This window comes from Bemisia tabaci, chromosome 1, assembly GCF_918797505.1.
Source record: "Bemisia tabaci chromosome 1, PGI_BMITA_v3".
In the NCBI taxonomy this organism is placed as follows: domain Eukaryota; kingdom Metazoa; phylum Arthropoda; class Insecta; order Hemiptera; family Aleyrodidae; genus Bemisia; species Bemisia tabaci.
Window position 1 is genome coordinate 75,246,246 of NC_092793.1, and position 18,213 is coordinate 75,264,458.

Here is an 18,213-nt window from a genome sequence, read left to right on the forward strand (position 1 = left end):
TCCGCACAAAAATTCTCTCGTAAAAAAATTAATTGCCCAGTTAAATTTGGCAATAGCTGATGTGGCGTGGTTCCTTTCTGTTAAACTCTGTCCATTTATAATAGCAGTTTACCGGATACGAATGCAATGAGCCTAGAATTTTATCCGCCATGCAACTTCTAAACTATATTCATTTTTTGCCGGAAAATCTTGGCAATTTTCTATTCAATTTAACGAAACAGTGAAATTTCTGTTAAAGTAAACTTTCAAATTGAAAATACTTGAATAACTAAGGCCTATAGCCTTAAACCTCTTTGAATTGGAAAACTTTTGAGTGATGTTATAATGATATATGCTAGATTTAAATAGGAAACCACCATTCATTTGGTGTGAGGGTGCCGTGAAAAAAACGGTAGCAAAAGTAAAATATTTTTTCATACAAACAGTCTATATTTAACATATTTAAAAAAAATAATAATAAGGAAACAACGAAAATTCAAAAGAATGCACAGTTTTCGATCAAAAATGTATGAATACCACTATCTGTACAGTATAAACTAAATGAATTATAAACACATGTACATTTTACAGTAAAAAATTCTATTCCAAGTAAATTATCTTTCACTGATCATCATTAACTAAAAACATTCGGACTAACGTTTACAATACCTATTTTTACAGTGAACAACATTATTGACATTGATTATTATTCAAGATGACTCGTGTTTGTCTCATTGGTGATTTTTGCAAGTTGGCAACACTGGATTTTGTCCACGGAAATGCATGTAAAATAATCGATAAAAGTAGGCTACCTCACCTAGAATCGATTATACATAATGACTGTAAATAAAGTAAAAACAGAGTTGCAAAAAAATAATCGTCTCTGATTTGCCTGTTAGCTATAATATTCTATTAATCATTTTGAAGAGTATCTTTGTAGGAAAGTTATTATTACCGTATATTTGACAGGATGTACTTAAATAACTAAGCATTTGCGGATCAACAAAATGACCATTAGTCCACTTTTTCTTTCTTTTTTTTTTTTCTTTTTTTTTAAGGAGTTGACCTTATAGTCCTTACGGTTGCTGCCATTTTTGTGTTCCTTTTCAAAATGGATTAATTTTTGAAAATCGACAGGGCTTTTCTCCCTGATCTCAAAATCTGTTTTTTGCCTAACCGCACCTGGAACTTTCTACCACCAGTAGAGCTCTAAACGTGACGAAAATGCCGGAAAAATGTCTCATCTCAAAATGAGGGCAACAACGTTTTTTGAATGTAACTTTTCCTCCTGATCTGAAAACCTGTCGTCGACCCAAGCGGAGCTGGGGCGTTTCACAGCTGCAGGAGGTTTGCCCGGAGGTTTCACTACGATAGAGCGCCCCAGCGGGCTGATTATTGAAATTGATAGACAAAGCAATAGACAAAGAAGACAACAAGGATTTGGAGGGATTCTATTGGTAGAAGCGGGTGGTTGCAATGGACAAAGGAGGTAGGTAATAGACTAACTAACGGCAACCCACGAGAGATCCGACATTTAGCCTATCATTTTCCCCCTAAGTCTATGAGAACCACCTATTTCAACCAATAGGATTGCTTTATACCCCCTATGTCTTCTTTGTCTATAGCTTTGTCTATCAATTTCAATAATCGGCCCGCAAGTCTGCTTTGGGCCGACAATGGGTTTTGAGATCAGGGAGAAAAGCTCTATGGATTTTCAACAAGTTGTCAATTTTGAAGCGGGACACCAAAATGACAGCGACCTCCCGGACTAGTACAGAACCAAAATATGATTAAAATATATGTTTTTGTAAAGAGAAAGCAAACCTGATAAAACCTGGGGACAGTTTTTCCTTGAAACTTTTATCCTACAGTGAATTTTATCTGTATACCATTGAGAAACAGGTAACATGTTGGTGCTAAAATCATGAGGATGCTCGATTTTGAAAGAATTGGTGATAGGAAGATAATTTTGCTCGCCTAAAATACATTTTCTCTTCGAATGCGTCGAATTGACGATTGAAAAGAATGAAAACAGTATGAAAAGAAGTATATTAAAGATTTAACATTATTTTTCAATCCTTCTTGTGTTTTTTCCCACTCACCATACTCATTAATTATTTAATGCTGGAGAAGTTTTATTTTATTACAAATCTGATAATTAAAATGTTCCTGATATTCTTAAACTAAGCTAAGGCACTAGTATGGTGTTGAACCGAGTTTTGGAACGAGTAATTTTTTCATTGGGCGTCAAAAGTAGAGAGAAGGAGAGGATTTTTTACAGTACGTTGTTTTTTCTTTTCAAATGTGTGTATTTCGCTCTTCTCGGAGCCATTTTTGCATGTTATTTCCTAATGTTTTATAATGTTTTTAAATAGCCATTTCCTTTGGAATTCTGACCAAAACACATTAATTTAATGAAATTGAGAAATGAAAAATCTCATTTAATAATCTCCCGATTTGTTTTCCAAAACAATTCATAAAATGCTTTTCATGCCTAATTATACACTGAATTAATTACCTGAACATTCTGTTAGTTTTACCACTTATATGAAATGAGTTCTCACAGAGACAAACATACTTTTACAATATCATCACTGTTAGACATATTTCAGAAGTAGAACATTTGTCAGTGACATACATACAAATTCCACATGCTTTGATGATATTATGAACACAAACATGTCATCCTAGCTGAATAAGATTATACAATGAAGGTACAGGGTATAGGGAAATGTTTCAAGCTCACTCAAGAGACTATGTCTTTTTTACACAACGATTAATTATTTATACACTTTCAATACAAAATGAAATATTCATAGGCTAAGTTTTATAAAGTTTATGTTCAATTTCCTTAATTTAGAGTGATTCTTTGGCTACGTAGACGCACAGGTACATTAACACCTTGACTTCTCCTCAAAAATGTTGAGCTCCTCTCGTAAGCACATCAGTTTAAGAAGTATCGTACCTACTATCAAAATTTAGAACACAGTAATTCTAGGTTCGCAGTGTCCCCTTTATGCTGCCTGAAGTTGACTTGAGAAAAATTCTGAAAATGCTACTTCAGGTATTAAAAATTCCTCCAGGCCACAGCTAGAAGACTCATACTTTTACTGTTCTCTAGTTTTTAATCAAGTTTTGATTTTTAAGGCAATTTAGAGCATGACTTCAAGTGTCTTGTATTTTTTTATTTCAAACCCTAAAAATATTAAAATCTTTTTGAGGAAGAGGTAGCTACATATTTTGTGGGGTACTTTTGAATTACTTCTTGCTTTCGTTCTAATCGTTGCTATGTTTTTCGTTGTGCTTACTTTTACAGGACAATTTTTCAAAATTAAAAGCATGTGCCTGACTCTGCACTCTCATTTATTTCAGGGGAAGCCTTGACTACGGACTAAATTTCAAAAGGCTGCCGCGTTCTAATGCAACTTTTAATTATGAAAATTTTCTCAAGGAACTCTACTTTACATTAGAGTTACGGGTTAAAATGAGTAACACCACCGCGGCCCTAAAGCCCCAATTTTTGTAAGTGTCACATAGCTTCAACTCCCGTGAAATAAATGAGAAAACCCTATCTTATTTTCTTCTTTTAATCAAATGTCGAAGAGAAATGCAAGTTGTTTAGCGAGGTGTAAATGTCATATTGAACAAAATATCAAACGCCAAAAATTTTCCTTGAGCACAAGAAAAATTGGGCAATTGTTTCATACAACCTAGCAACTATGTGTGAGCATCAAGTGAGGTAACTAGAAAAAAAAATAAAAATAAATTAATAAATACAGACACGGAACAACAGTTCAGATCGCTATTTTTCAGACCTCTCCCTTTGCTTAGTCGTTTATGTAATGTAACAGTGTTCAGGCGATAACATTTTAGATTTTACTGGACTGGAAAATATGATGAAATGGATATCACCGGTATCGTAAAGGAAGCAGACGTGATTTCTTAATATTTTCTTTTTCCATAGATTGTAGGAATTTAGGTTTTTTTTTGTCTGATCGTGAGTTACGGTGTCCCATAATTTATCTGTGCCTTGGATGTTTGAATTTAAAACAGCATTTCCAATTATTGTAAGAAGAAAAATCATTGAAATTAAAATCGTGTGATTGGAAACGTTGCCATATTTTGCAGTATTTGAATAATCCACCGGCGCAAAGAACCCAAACTTCGGCCTAGTAAAAATTATCTATTCATTATAAATAAAAAAGGCTCTCGATTTGTCTTCGATTTTCAACAATGTATGATGAAGTGAGTTTGTGGGAAAGCCAGTGGCGTGGCGTGAATTGCGATATATCGATTGTTATGCCATTTAAACCTATGAAAAAAGATCGATTATCAGGGTGTTCGCAGCGAACACTTTAGTAATCGATTCCTTATCATAATTTTAAATGGCGAGATATGGATAATCGATTATTCACGCCACGCCACTGGGGAAAACTAAGGGTTCGTCTGCGGTCGGGGACCACCTAAAGCCTAAGGGGAAGCGAGCTGCCTCCATACTTGGTGTCACATGGAGTTGACGTAGGGCCAATTGAAACTACTGCCACTGAGGAGCATGTCCCTGATGAGGGTCTCGATGGGGGTTTTGCCGACTAGTCGCACGAAGAAGAGCTGCTCGATGACCTGCGAGCTCACCGTTCGGAGGGACGGGAGCCGGAGTAGAAGTCGCCCGAATCTGTTGGGCTGGTTCGGGTACTGGGTCCGGCAGTACTCCTCCAGGGCGCACTGCGACTTCTCTTGCAGGGACTCGATGTGCCCCACGTCTTTCAGACCTGGAGCGTCTGCAACAAACAAATCAAAAACCGAGGTCAGCGGTTGTCAGCCAAATTGCAGTGGACCACTAGTTAGGGTCAAAAAGCAAGAAGCACCTCAACGCATGCTTCTTTATCAAAATCTTGAATGGAACACAAAAAATTTCAGAACTCACTCCCAGATGTCATGGTGTCCGAGTGTCCTCAGGAATTGTCGTTTCCTGTATTAGTCAATTCGACCTCCCTTGCTAGAAACAAGGCTTCTTGCATCAAATTGGTCACTAAACAATGTCATGTGATGAAAAGATTTCTCGAAGTGTTAAACTGTCCTTGACAAAGGTAAAAATACAGCGTTTCAGGGTGGGTTTTTTTTAATTATTTGTAAAATCCAAAATAACTCATTTATCGACTAATGACATCATTTTCAATGGCCAATCAGGGTTGTGCTAATGTTGAACTTTTTTTCTCTTTTTTTTGTGGGTGGAAAGTTAGAATTTACTAATTCTAACGTCCACCATCAGCACTACAACCAATTTCTCACTCATATGTTGATTCTGGTAAGTATACGTTCAGCGTAAAACGAATACGTTTACGCTTACGGTACCGACGGAAAACTACGCGTATCGAAAAACGCGGCCAGAGCGCATGATAGCGCGGCTCCGTAAAGCTGTGCCGCCCCCTCCCCCGCCCCAGGGAACCGGAGGTGGTCAAAGCGCCAAAAAACCGCAAAATTCAATCAGCGCGACGGTAAAGCTATCAGCGGCGGCGTAAGGCCCGGGCCGCGGCGAGTTGCTTGCTTAATGGCCGGACCCGGCAGTGTAAACATTTCCGCGCGACAATTAAAGCCCAATCCTCAAAAATAGCCGGCCGACCGGTGGAGGAGGGATGCGTTTTGGGAGCTCAATGAGTTTCGGGGGAAGGGGACGGGAGGGGGGCGGTCAAGGGCCGGAGACTGAATGGCGTGCCGGTTTTGATTGGTTGTGCGACCCGGGACAAGCATCGGGACACGCCGCAAAGAGATTAACCAAGAGGATTAACCGTTTAAACGGGGATACAACGCTCATCCCACGTTGCCAAGCGCAACGTGGGCAAGGCCGAGCTTTGTTTAGAATACCCTTATGGGGAGAGTATGGGCACTTCAAAAATTTGGAGGTTAGGTTTGACCAGGTCATGTTTCTCTTGGGGCCCAAAAGGGCAGTCAACCTATGAACGAGAATTATCCAGCGGTACTAATTTTTCACAATTCTTATTACCTGTGAGAGTAGGTACACTGATCCAAAATTATAAAAGCACGCGTAAAACTTTAATCTCGCATAAATTTTCTCGGTTTTAAAGTCTTAATCCTTAAAGACGGTTTTTTACAATGGTCGGCCATATTGATTATCTTTCAAATGCATAGGGTCGCAGCGGCACTTTTCTGGTGATTTAATTTCGTTTTACACGTTGTCGTCCTTTTGGGCTCTAAGAATCGTCATGTCCATACTCTCTCAGTGAAGGTTCTCTGCGTCGCAGAAATCAGTCTTATGCACGCTATTCTGCCGTTCATAGAGAAAAGCCGAAAGAGCAAAAATGAAGTTTTGAGAAAATGGGCTCGGCTGCGTCTGGGCGGAAAACACTGCGACTTTCAGAAACCTTGCGGATGATTAAAAATTAACAAATTTAATTTTCAGTGATATTAAAAAGGTCTTGTTCATTTCCATACGGCTCAGGGGCGGTCTGGCTAGGGGGCTCGGACCTTGTAGTACCACACAGGGCCAGATTAAGGGAGTGGCCACATGGGCCGCGGCCCATGGCGGCAAAATGTAGGGGGCGGCAAATTTTGCAATCTTTTTGAATGTATCAAAAAAAGAAAGGAAAAACCAGATTCAGAAAATAAATTACAAACGAGAAGAGACGACAAAATCTCTCATTTCCTGAGAGTAAAAGTATAGTAATTTCTAATTTTGTCGTCTCTCGGCGATACAAGAGACAACACCTTCAATTAGTCGAGTTAGAGAAACCGAACACGCAATTTGACCCGGAACGGAGCGGCGAGGCGGTCAGCATGAAACGCATAGCGCCTACAAGACTGCATGAATACTTGACGCATTGCGTCAAACACACTGCGGTCGGCTTGAAACGCATAGCGCCTACAAGACTGCATGAATACTTCACGCATTGCTCCAACACAGTGCGGTCGGCGCAGCGGCGGCGGAAGGTAAAATTATTAACCACATTTATGTTTGTTCTTTCATAATTGGTTCGTTTTTTTTTTTTTTTAAATGGAAGGCCTTGTCCAAACAGGGATGGTTTTACGGAACTGAACTTTTGTCAGTGTTGACAAGGCTTTCACAAAAAATGTACCCAACACAAGTAGACGCGTCTCGTACACCCCTCACCTTCCCCCGCACCGGCACGTTCACTTGATGGTTTTTATAGATCGTATTCGACATAGATCACACAGGTGAGATTATGTTGATATCGATTGATTCAATATGTACCGATAGCCTCAAAAGTCCATTTAGAAATCTGAGGTAACGGGTCTTAGGTGATCAAATTTTTATTCTCTCGAGTATCAAATGGCAATGAAAAGTGAAATTGTTAGGAATTTTCTCATTTTCAGCTTTTCCAAATTGAATCCTAAAATTTTTATATGAGGTTATGTTCTATTGTTTTGAACCAAACGATACATCGAACCACTGTCGAATACGATCTATTGATGTTTCAAAACGAATGAAAAGGGGGCGGAAAAATACAGGCGGCCCATGGGCGGCAAGTAGGTAAATCCGGCCCTGGTACCACAAAAATTCTGACGGGTGGCTTTGGGGGCTCCGGCAGGGTTCCCCCCTGGACCCTGGAAAATCCTCTTAGAGGAAATCTTCATAGAAAAATCCTCATAGAGGAAAATGGAAAATCCTCATAGAGGAAAATGGAAAATCCTCATAGAGGAGGACTCTAGGTTAGTTAGGGGAAACCTCTCGAAAAGAGGGACCCCAAAAGATATCATATCAGCAACCCAATAATTTTTGAGCAAGACCGACACTGGTTAGGCTAGTGATAGGCAAGACAGCCTTAGGTGCTATCTTCAACATGCTTCCGTGGTTGCGTTTTGGACACATAATCGACACATTTCAAAGTCTCTAATATGAATGAATATTGTCCTCAGCTGCAATGAAAATACGCATTTTTTTTTTGATGTGATGTAACCATCACCATTTTATCTCAAGTTACTAATGCATAAAATATATATGGACGCCCACGACAACAGATGACGTCATCGACAAAATTCTCCTTCGGGGAGTGAAAAGCTGCGGTATGGCATCGCTGGATGCGTCCAGCGGGGAATTAAGACCCGCATGAGATAAATGTATAACAGGCCAACAACCACTCATTACAATTAACTTCGTGTTTGATGCGCGCAAACTTTCATATCAAGATTCTCTAATTAGGCCGCCCTCCCTCTTTTTCGAAACGAACCTCCGTGCGCGTACGACGGGCCCCGACGATACTTTTTTCGGCCCTGTAGAGGCCGGAATCGAAATCATCTTAGTCCATTATCAAAACAGAGTGTGAGTTTCATGGAGCTTCCGGATAACGGCCTCTAAGTGCAAGACCGTCGATCACCGAATGAGTAGTTTGTTTTTTTTAATGTTTTGCGGTTTAAACGAAGAACAACTCGGAACGGACCATTGCAATTGTGTGGTTACGATGAAGTTAGTTTAGGCCACATAATTCTCGATCGAGTGGAATACACTAAAATATAGCACCTTCAATTATAAAACGGTTACAATTATTCGCCGCTGCATTTAACATGTACCATTTCTTCGCTTTTCCTACGGGGGAGGGGGGCTGCTTTCCTCCAAAAAATGTGAAGAGTTTTGCTGAACGAGGAACAGCTCAAGATTGCTCCTAAGACGACTCTATTCAAAATTTTCAAAATACTACACACTCTCAATTCTCGGACCAGCTTTAAATTTTTTTATCGGAACCTATCAAGTAAATATTCCGTGAGCCATTGAAATCTAAAAGGTGAGCATTTAAGTGTAAAAATCTGTAAAGTTTTTCGACGAGTGGACTCTAAAACCGCCCTTATCATTAAAAGTATTTCCTTTCCGCAATATCTGATTCTTTCGAAAAGTTCCAGAGTTTTCAAATTTTACCCTAATCAATAATTTTGTGAGAATTCGCCTGCTTTCGCACCCGCGGTCCCTTCCACGGTAAAGATCGGACTTTGGGCACTCGTACTTCTGACAAGTTTCATCATTCGATTTTTCAAATCTCTTCCTTTTACCGCTTACCGCTTACAAACGTTCTACAATTTTATACTTGAGAACCCCGTCGGGCGTTGGGCTCTACTCTAAGGCTCAGCTCCCCGCTTATTTTTTCCCCCTTCTCTCTCACTCCTCGTGCGAGACCTCATTGAACGGGCCTTGGAGACCCGGATCCCGAGAATAGAGGAACGCGTTAACCGCACGCGCTCATATAGTCTCGATTTTCTTGCTGACAATGAGGATCATTTGTCTCAGCCTGCGCACAACAATATACCAGCTACAAGACGAGGAATTAAATTCAAACGCACCTATAATAAAGGGCGATAAATATGAATTTAAGGTCCGCTTCATGCGGCGTTGGGAGTTTGAAATTATACTGCTGACTCCGAGCTTTGCACATTTGCTGACCCACACCTTGCACATATAGTTCCAACGATTAATAAATAAGAGCTAAGGATTGCCTAAGTAATTTACAGTGCGTCGCGGCGCTACGTTGCCGATTTTCCGAGCATAATTCGTCGTTTTCATGTAAATTTTAGTATGTATGATTAAGAAGTTGCAACACTGGTCGCTCATACGGTGAAAGTTACTTGTATGATCACCTTCAATGTGGCTTTTGGTTCTGGCCTTTGCCGACGGATTGATACGCACTTAATTAGGCCTCTTAAAGCTGTGTTTTAGCGGAAGTTTCGGCCTTCGATTCGAACAATAAATTCTGACTGGTGGCCGCAAAGCAAGGGCGTGTGTCCGCTAATACTACGTTTGTAACAAAGTTAAACATAGAGTCATAACTTTTAAACGCCTATAACGACGCAGCTTTGTTTTCTTGTATCTTTACTGTTAAGAAAAACAACATTGAAATATTGGCTCAGGCGCTGCCAAAAGTGGTTTGCCTTTGCAGACGTTTTTGCACTGGAAACGGACGAAAATCTTCAGCTAAATTTGAATTAAGGCAGTTTGAAGTTTGTAGTTCAAATAGAGTGTAGTTGCGAGAAAAAGGTATTTGAACTTTTACTTTCATGTTTCGGGTTCCGAAATTCTTGGATTTCAACGCAATATTACATTCTACGATGAGAAAAAATTACTATAAGTTTGTTCAAAACTCCTTGTTTGGGATCCATGTTCATCGTTGACTGCTTAAATTTCAATTTTTCAACCTAATTCGACAAAAATTGCCCCCTCCCGTAAATTTTGGTCCCTATTTCGAATGGTCATATACATTCGATTAAATAGGAAACTTCATTTCTGCGAATTACAGTGGGATCATTCGCACACTTCGGAATCACGTGGAACATGTTCCATATTTATTGAACTATTTATACGAACTGAGACTTCGATTGATAGAACTGAAGTTCAGTCTTGTCAACTGCAGATTGATCGATTCTTTCAACTGAAGGCATAGACTTCTGAGGCGAGAAGTGTCTATTGAACGATTCGGATCATATATAGCCCAGTTTTTTTTTTCTTTGTGTATGCTTTAAACTCTACACCGTTAAAACAAGAAAAATACTTGTGAGCCATTGAGTAAACCTCGTGACATAACGCTCAGATTTTTATTCAATCACTTGAGGTTCAACCGTTCATGATCATGGTCCTTTCTTTAAACTCTGGGTAACTATTAACCCTGCCATCCACTCAACCCTTTCACAAGAGTCAAGAAGGAGGACAGAATAAAGGACGAGGAGCTGTATCCACCATCTAATGCCTGAGATAGGCCTTATCCTTAATTTGGGACGTCACATCAGACCCTTCATTAAGAGATCCTCTCGCAAGGGCTCAACTCGAGAAGGGCGCGGTTAATAACAGGAGAAATAAGAGAAAGAAGGGTGGAAGGAGAATCACCTGAAAACTTTCTCCGGGGAAAAAAGTGGGAAGAACAGGGATGAGGGGGTGGGCCCGGGAATGGTCGGGAAAAAGGTTGGAACGAGCTAAGCTGTTTTAAAGTGGTTATAAAAACCAATCGTTCGCAGGGAGGGCGTTGCAAAGCGACCTATTGGCTCGATCACTCCCGTTAAGCTCAAGTTTTTCCCCACGTCTACGGTTGGCGCTTCGGAGGGATGGAGGGGGTGGAGGGGGCGCAGGTGAAACCCCGAACACGCATGCCACGCCGCACAAGTCATCGTATCGATGGAATCGCTTGCAGGAGAGAAACGACGCCCTATTCATTGAACACGGTGGTTCGAACCGTTTACCGTGCAAACGTCTGTAATTATGTAGTGCTACTAAAAACGCCAATAAACCGTCATATGATGCTAAATTTCTTATGATAAAACACGGATGTTTGGGATAACTTATGCCTATTTTTCTTAAACTTTTTCAGAAAACATTTTCTGCTGTGTGGCTGAAAATTTCCGGGACGAACATTAATAACATTCCTGAAAAATACATATTTTAATTGAAAAATTTGGCGATGTCTGATTATTTTAGGGATCGTCTTCCATAGAACGGTAGAATAAATCGTGATACGGAAAAACCCTGTATGCACGACGAGACATTCCAATTTTTTTTTGGAAAAAGGAAGTATTTTCTTGACAATAGAATTTTGTTTTGAATTTCTCGGTTCTACTTATGGTTTTGTTTAATGTATCCGCATTTCAAAAGAAAATATACTGTCCATACTACAATTGCAGCGCTCGAGGACCCACGTTTGCCTTACCTACGAACTGAAGGCGCAATCAATAGCCAGTGAGTCTGACAGAGAACATTCTTCGCAACAAATTTGAAGCTGCAGCTTTAAATTCAGCGAATGACTCGCGACTCGTTCCAGTGACGTGGCGTGCTTTGCAATAAATCGATTGATCTGCCATTTAAACCAATGGGGAAAAAATCAATTAACAAGGTGCTCGCAGCGAACACCTTGAAACTCGATTCTTGACCATAGTTTTAAATGGGGAAACATCGAAAATCGATCATTCACACCTCGTCACTGACTCGTTCGTGGCCAACCTCAATAATCAACATAATCTGACGAATACGTCGAGGAAATGAAAGATCAGTTAGGAACGCTTTCGAGTTTCAGATTGTGGGACAGAAGTGAGCCCCTGGAAGTTTCTGCAACCTTGCGCAACCCCAGCCAAGTTCGAAAAGCGGGTGGCGAAAAGCGAGGAGGGAACTCGTCTTGGAAAAAAAGCAGTCCTCGAAGGCTTGAAATAAACTGATACACGCGCGCGGCATTAATATTAAAACGAAAGTTTTTATTTGAATATTTATAGCGGAGGAAAGAAAACCGGAATTAAGTAATTAAAATATTATCAAATCAGGTACCTTTCCGGTCGGATCGCTGAAACTTCGCGACGACGGTTGCGAATTCCCCTTTGATTCTTTTGTCTGCCCGCGAGTTGCCGAAGTCAAAAACTTTCAACTTAGCTCGCGCTTCTATTTTTCTTCCCGCCGAAGGTACACGAGACAAAAGAAAAATTGTCACCTAACTTTGCAGTCTGCATCGGAGTAAACTTAATTATCTTAAGCTCTCAGATGTATCGCTAAGATCTGGGCGAAAAGATGCAGATTAAAAACTCTCGTTAGCACAGGAGAGCACGCTTTAATTAGACCCATCACTGCATTTATTTTCAGCGTTGCCGCTCCGGAACCCTTTGTTTCCCTCTTTTACGTGTAATTAAGAGCACGGATATGCTAACGTATGAACATCGAAAAAGGCACAATATGGAACACGTTTTAATTAGAGCGATCAGATGACAGAAAATGTGTATTGTCTTGCTCAAGAACAAAGTGATGGCATACTTTACTCAGCGGTGTAGCCAAGGTGGGCTACGGAGGCGGGGTCAGCTTTTTCCAAGGCCTGATTTTTCCTCCTTCAAAATGGTAATTTTCTGCAATTTTCAAGATTTCTCTACTCCTAAAAGAGAAATTTCCAACAACCCCCTTACAGAAACTGGATTTGATTTTTTATTATTCAAACAAGGGAAGGGAATGATGCGCTGCGTAATGCACATTAGCATGTAAGAAAAAAGACCAACATCGAAGTGACCCTAACAAAATGGATGTTTCAAAAGAAGGACAATTTTTTGGTTGAAATGTTTAAAATTGTTTTGTATCGAGCTAAGTATACCATTGCTACTATACGATAAATACATTTACGCAGTGAAATTGTGTTTCTCAGTATAACATATTCTCGCTCTAAGTACCATGTATGCATGAAAGGAAGAATCCATTGAAACCTGCATTGATGTTCTCAGTTACAGGACGTACATTTTTTGACCGTATGATTACACTATCGCTGATAGATGTACCGTTTGTCTACACGTTTTATTCACATATGTATAATAATTTCATGGGTCCAAATCTGCAGCCCCTTCCTCCTCTTGACTCTCAGAAGTTCATCAATTCTCATGGACGGAATTTGCTGTGTGTTTTTTTAAAAGATGTATTTCTTTCTGCCCATTGTGTAGGCGCGATCAAAAATAGGAACATTATTCTTGCATTTTCAATACAGCATTGCGTGAATCTAGGTCTATGACAGAATATCTCAGATTGACTGTAGTAATGAAGGCGTCTTAACCGAAAGTCATGATATTTTGTTGTCGTGATCACCACTCACAATCTCTCACTTGATTTACTCACCGCACGCCAAACCATATCAATGGCGACAGGTGACCACCCACTTTTCAAAGTGCTCCAATCAGTTGTTGGTATGAGTAAAAATGGCTGCGAAGGGGAAAAAATGGACGAAATTTCATATTCAGTCGGCATACACTCGTCGGGCGAGAGAGAGATAGAGGAGGAGAGGGGGCTAAAAATATCCGTGACTGAAATGGTGGCGGGGGGGGGGGGGGGGGCTAACAGAGCACTGGCGTCTCAGAATATGAAGTGTTAATATTTGAAGAATGAGAGAGAAAGAGCCTGGCTCACTAGCAAACTTCGTCCCTCCTCTGACGTAAGGGCGTAGCTCGATTTCTGCGTGAGCCCTGGTCGCTGTATGAGTACATGCTCTCCGGGGCTCACGTGTAAATAGACATTCGCTAATGCGTCAGGGGAGCGACGAAGAGAGGAAAAGAGGGAGCAGAGGTGACGAGCGGTGCTATGTTTGCGTTGCGAGGAGCGAAAAAATTTCTGGGACCCAATCGGTGGGGAGGGGGAGGGGAAGCACAGTCACCGTCAGAGTTGTCGTTTTTACAGTGATTTTGCATTATCCGGCAGGTAATTCATTTTCGAGTGACCTGACCTTTGGCTGTTCAAAACAAAGAACTTGCGTGCTCCAGAGCACTCACATTTTCAGTGTCGCTGAAGGTCAAAAAAGGAGGGAAAAAAACTCAGACGAAGTACGAATCAGCATGGGTACGTCATTTGCACAGGAGAGATTCACATGTACATTGTACAAGGTACTTTTATGGAATGTGTAGTCCACCTAAATAATTTTCAGTGCAAAGTAAAGAGGAACGAAGCCTGGAGTTAAAAACGCAAAAAAGATGTCTGAAGTTTTGATCCTCATACCATGTGAAAAAATTCTAACTCGAAAAATTCTGGATAAAACTTATACCTCGGAGGACATACATCTGAATAGTTTATGAAACATTTTCGAGCTTTTTTATCATTCACGAATGTAAAGTATTAAATCAACTACTCATCTCCCAGCGAACCGGACAGAGGGGTACTAGGGAAGAAAGCAGTGGGTGTCTAAAATAAATTGTCTCTGAACACGATAAGGCACCCTCGCATTCAGCGCGAGACAGGTTATTTTTATCTAAAGGTATGGAAAAAACAACGGTTCAATTAGGCGTTAGTGGCAAGGTTCTGTGGTCACCAGTCATAGGTCAGTCGCCATTTGGCTTCCTAATCGGAGTTGCCAACGATCCGAATTTCCACATCGAGCTCCGCCGCAGCTCGAATAATTCTTGCGAGATTTGGCACCACTGATCACAATCAGTAAAAGTCACTAATGGCCCTCTCGCACTTTTCTGGATCGCTTTAAGTTTGCGATCGGACGCCAAGCGTTTGATAACCTAGCGCAGAGTTGGAATTCGCGGATTCCCCTGCGTTTATTTTTAACGCAACCCGCAGCGCAAGAGTCAAAGCGCGAGATTCAAATGCATGGTATGCCCGAGGGGTGTGGAGGACTGCACCTCTCGCATTTCACTTAGTCCGGTGATCTCTCTAATTCGTTTCAGACTTGCACTCATTATTCACAGCACCGGATATGGGGTACAAGGACCAGATCCTGATGGATAAGAGCCACACAAAGCAATATCTCCTCATTCAATTCAAATTCCAGAAAGAGCCGCACGGACATGTTTTTTTTTTCAATTTGCGTGATTTTTGTATATCATTCCCTTTTTTTCTTTTTTTTCCAGCGACAAACTTCGTAGCAGATTTACTCCATGTCCGCATGCTTCCAGACTCTTCGCTGCTTTTTGCAAATTTTTCTGTGAGCCCGGTAAAATTTCAAGATGCCCCTGATGGAAAAACTAGAGCGAAACTTTGTAGCTAGTTCAACCTTCATTCTAGTTGAATCTACCAGACAAAGATAACAAAACCAAAGCGGAGTTCTGGTCCTAATCGTATAATTTCCTTACAATGTGAGATTACATTTTACCAAAGTAAAACTTCGTATAGTCTGCGGGAAGAACATGATCGACTCATTGATATTATTAGCCACTTTGAACACCAACTACACCGAAAAAAAAAGCCGGATGATAAGTATAAACATTCTGGAGGTAAACGAGTGTGCGACAACTCACAAAACGCTGCATTAACTACTACAGAACATACTTCCGCAATTTCAAGATGTAAAACTTACTGCTGTGGCGGTTAGTTCAGCGCTTTGTGAGTTGTCGCACACTTTTTCACATCCAGAATGTTAAATCGGCATCCTTTTTTTTCGGCGTAAGAAACATATTTCCGGGTAACTCGACTATATAGCGCGGTTGAAACCAAATCAGCAAAGTATGCGGTTGAATTGATCACACTCTCCCTCATTCACCGTCTGAAACTTTTGAAGCCAAGGATTAAGTGTCCAAAAGGAGTATCTGCGGAGGGCAAGAGAATGATTAGAAACCAATGAGGCGCTCGTCTCCTCAATTCAGTGTCATCAAACAAAATCCGGGGTGGGTGGTAGGGGGGGGGGGGGGCGGCAGGCGAAACAGCGGAGCCCGGGGCCGGGACCTCATGAGTCCACTAATTTACCAATTACCCGGCCACTACAAAGCACCATTAAGAAAGAGCACTTAGTCGCCACTGCGCCGTACAACCCTTTCGCTTATTAAAACACTAATTAATACCCATCTCGGGCGACGCGGACGCCCCGCGACTCCTCCGTTCGCCTATTGACCATGTCATGAGATGCCACGGCTTGTGAACGGCGCCCGCGCGCTCTGTTGACGGATCGGGCAAACAACGTAGCTCCCCAAACCGAAAAAAATAATATGCTGTTTTAGCACCCAGGATGTCAAAAATGTGTCTAGTGGTCCCAAGATGCTGCCGTTACAGCCCCCGCAGTTAATTTTACATCCTGTGAATGCAAATTCAACTGCGTGGGCAATCAAGGCATTTTTTACATCCTAGATGCTAAGACAGCATATTTTTTCAGTGCAAATTTTGGCCTTATGGCCTGGTTACACGCTCAAATTTCCGTCAAAGTCCGATTAAAATGATGACCAAGCTGGCGATCGAGAGTTGTCTAGATTGATGAGTAAAATTAATTAAAACAGCGTGTTGATTATGAAATACGCACGGTTGTGTGGAAATCAGATGAAGGATGAGACCCACAGCTCCATCATCTACCATCAAATTTTTGCAGACCGCAGAAATTTGATGGTAGACGGTGCGCACCAGTCACCATTTGATCGGAAATTGATGGAAATATGAGCGCGTAACCAGCACAATACTGAAAAAAAAAAAACCCAGCCGTGGAGGCCGTACTTTCACGGGCTATATGGATATACTGTCCGCGTTACAGGCATGGCACCTGGAGCAATCGAAGCTACGGCTCCAGCACCTGGAATTTTCGGCCTCTGAGCCCGGAACGGACGATATGTCTATACAACCCGTAACTTTTTTTTTTCAGTGCAGACTCGAAATCCGACCCGAACAGTACGGGAAATGGTTTTCGTGACGTCACAAGAAGTGTTTTTTTTGCGTTTGTCATATGAAGATCGTGTTATACGCGCCATTTACATTGTACGTGTTACGTTTATGCGTTTATTTATTCTGCATACGTGTACATTTTATGCTTTTTAAACAATTTTTTCGAAAAACCCGCTATTTTTGTTCAAAATCAAATTTGACTTGATTTGAGTTCTTATCAACAATGGACATCGTTTTCTACATGAATGCGAATAAAATTATAGAAAAGTGTCGATTCCTCTTTGACGAATTGTTGTCTTACATTTTTGTCATCATTTTTAACGCAAATTTTGTACGAGCGGACTAGAATTTTCATGAATTGAAAGCAAGTCTTATTGATCGGTCCATTTGATGCAATTTTAGAGAAATCTGGCATACTGCGCGCCCATAAACTCCCTTGCTTCGTTAAATTAACTCGCTAGCTCGAAGCTCAAAGACTGGTAATTCACACGCAGGCGTCTGTTTGTTGGTTTGGCACCGATGATGGGTGTTGTGAACGAAATTTTTTCATCGCTACTCTTCAAAATTTCAACACAACAGTTACTTTTCCTGCGAAAAGAAGCAGTCAACATTGTTAAGTGGCATTTTCCGATGCACAAGGAAAAATCTTGTAGATCTCCAACAAATGCTAAAAATCGTTTATGACTATCAAATTATAAATAATAGTGGCAAAGCCAGTAAATGTTCATGGGCGGACTGTATACGATTCAAAAATTCTCATAAAGATGGTCAAAGGGTTAAAATATTATCGAAAACTGCTGGAAATGACGTTTTTTTTTCGCGGAAAACGTTCAAATCATGAGAGAAAAGAAGACCCAGATCCCTTAGATGCCCCCTTAGATTATTGCATTATACTTATGATACAGAATCTGCAATGCCTAAATGAGAATTTGCAAAAAATTGGAAACATAAGTTTGAAAAATCACTAACCGTATTTAAGAGAAAAGAAAATTGTAAGGGATAATGGTACGTAGAGCCAGTCAAAACAATTTTTTCAAATTATGGCACAATAAAGTCTGGTAAACATATTAGTGAAACTTACATTATTTACTGTTAGTTCTACACCTCCTGAAATGTGAGCTGCGTCCAAAATTTTTTTTAAAAATTGTGCGGTTTGAATTCATGAGTTGAATTCGAAAATTTTCATCATGTCCCCC

The 18,213-nt window shown here is 40.7% G+C and overlaps 1 protein-coding gene across 1 annotated transcript in view; it reads right to left on the minus strand.

The window, feature by feature from the left end:
* Positions 1–406: 406 nt before the first annotated feature.
* svp (COUP transcription factor 2) overlaps positions 407–18,213 on the minus strand; it is a 189,738-nt gene continuing 171,931 nt past the window's right edge. The window contains exon 5 of the mRNA XM_019050553.2: positions 407–4,757. Coding sequence (XP_018906098.1) covers positions 4,483–4,757 — 275 coding nt within the window. The 3' untranslated portion in view covers positions 407–4,482. The remainder of the gene's footprint in view (positions 4,758–18,213) is intronic.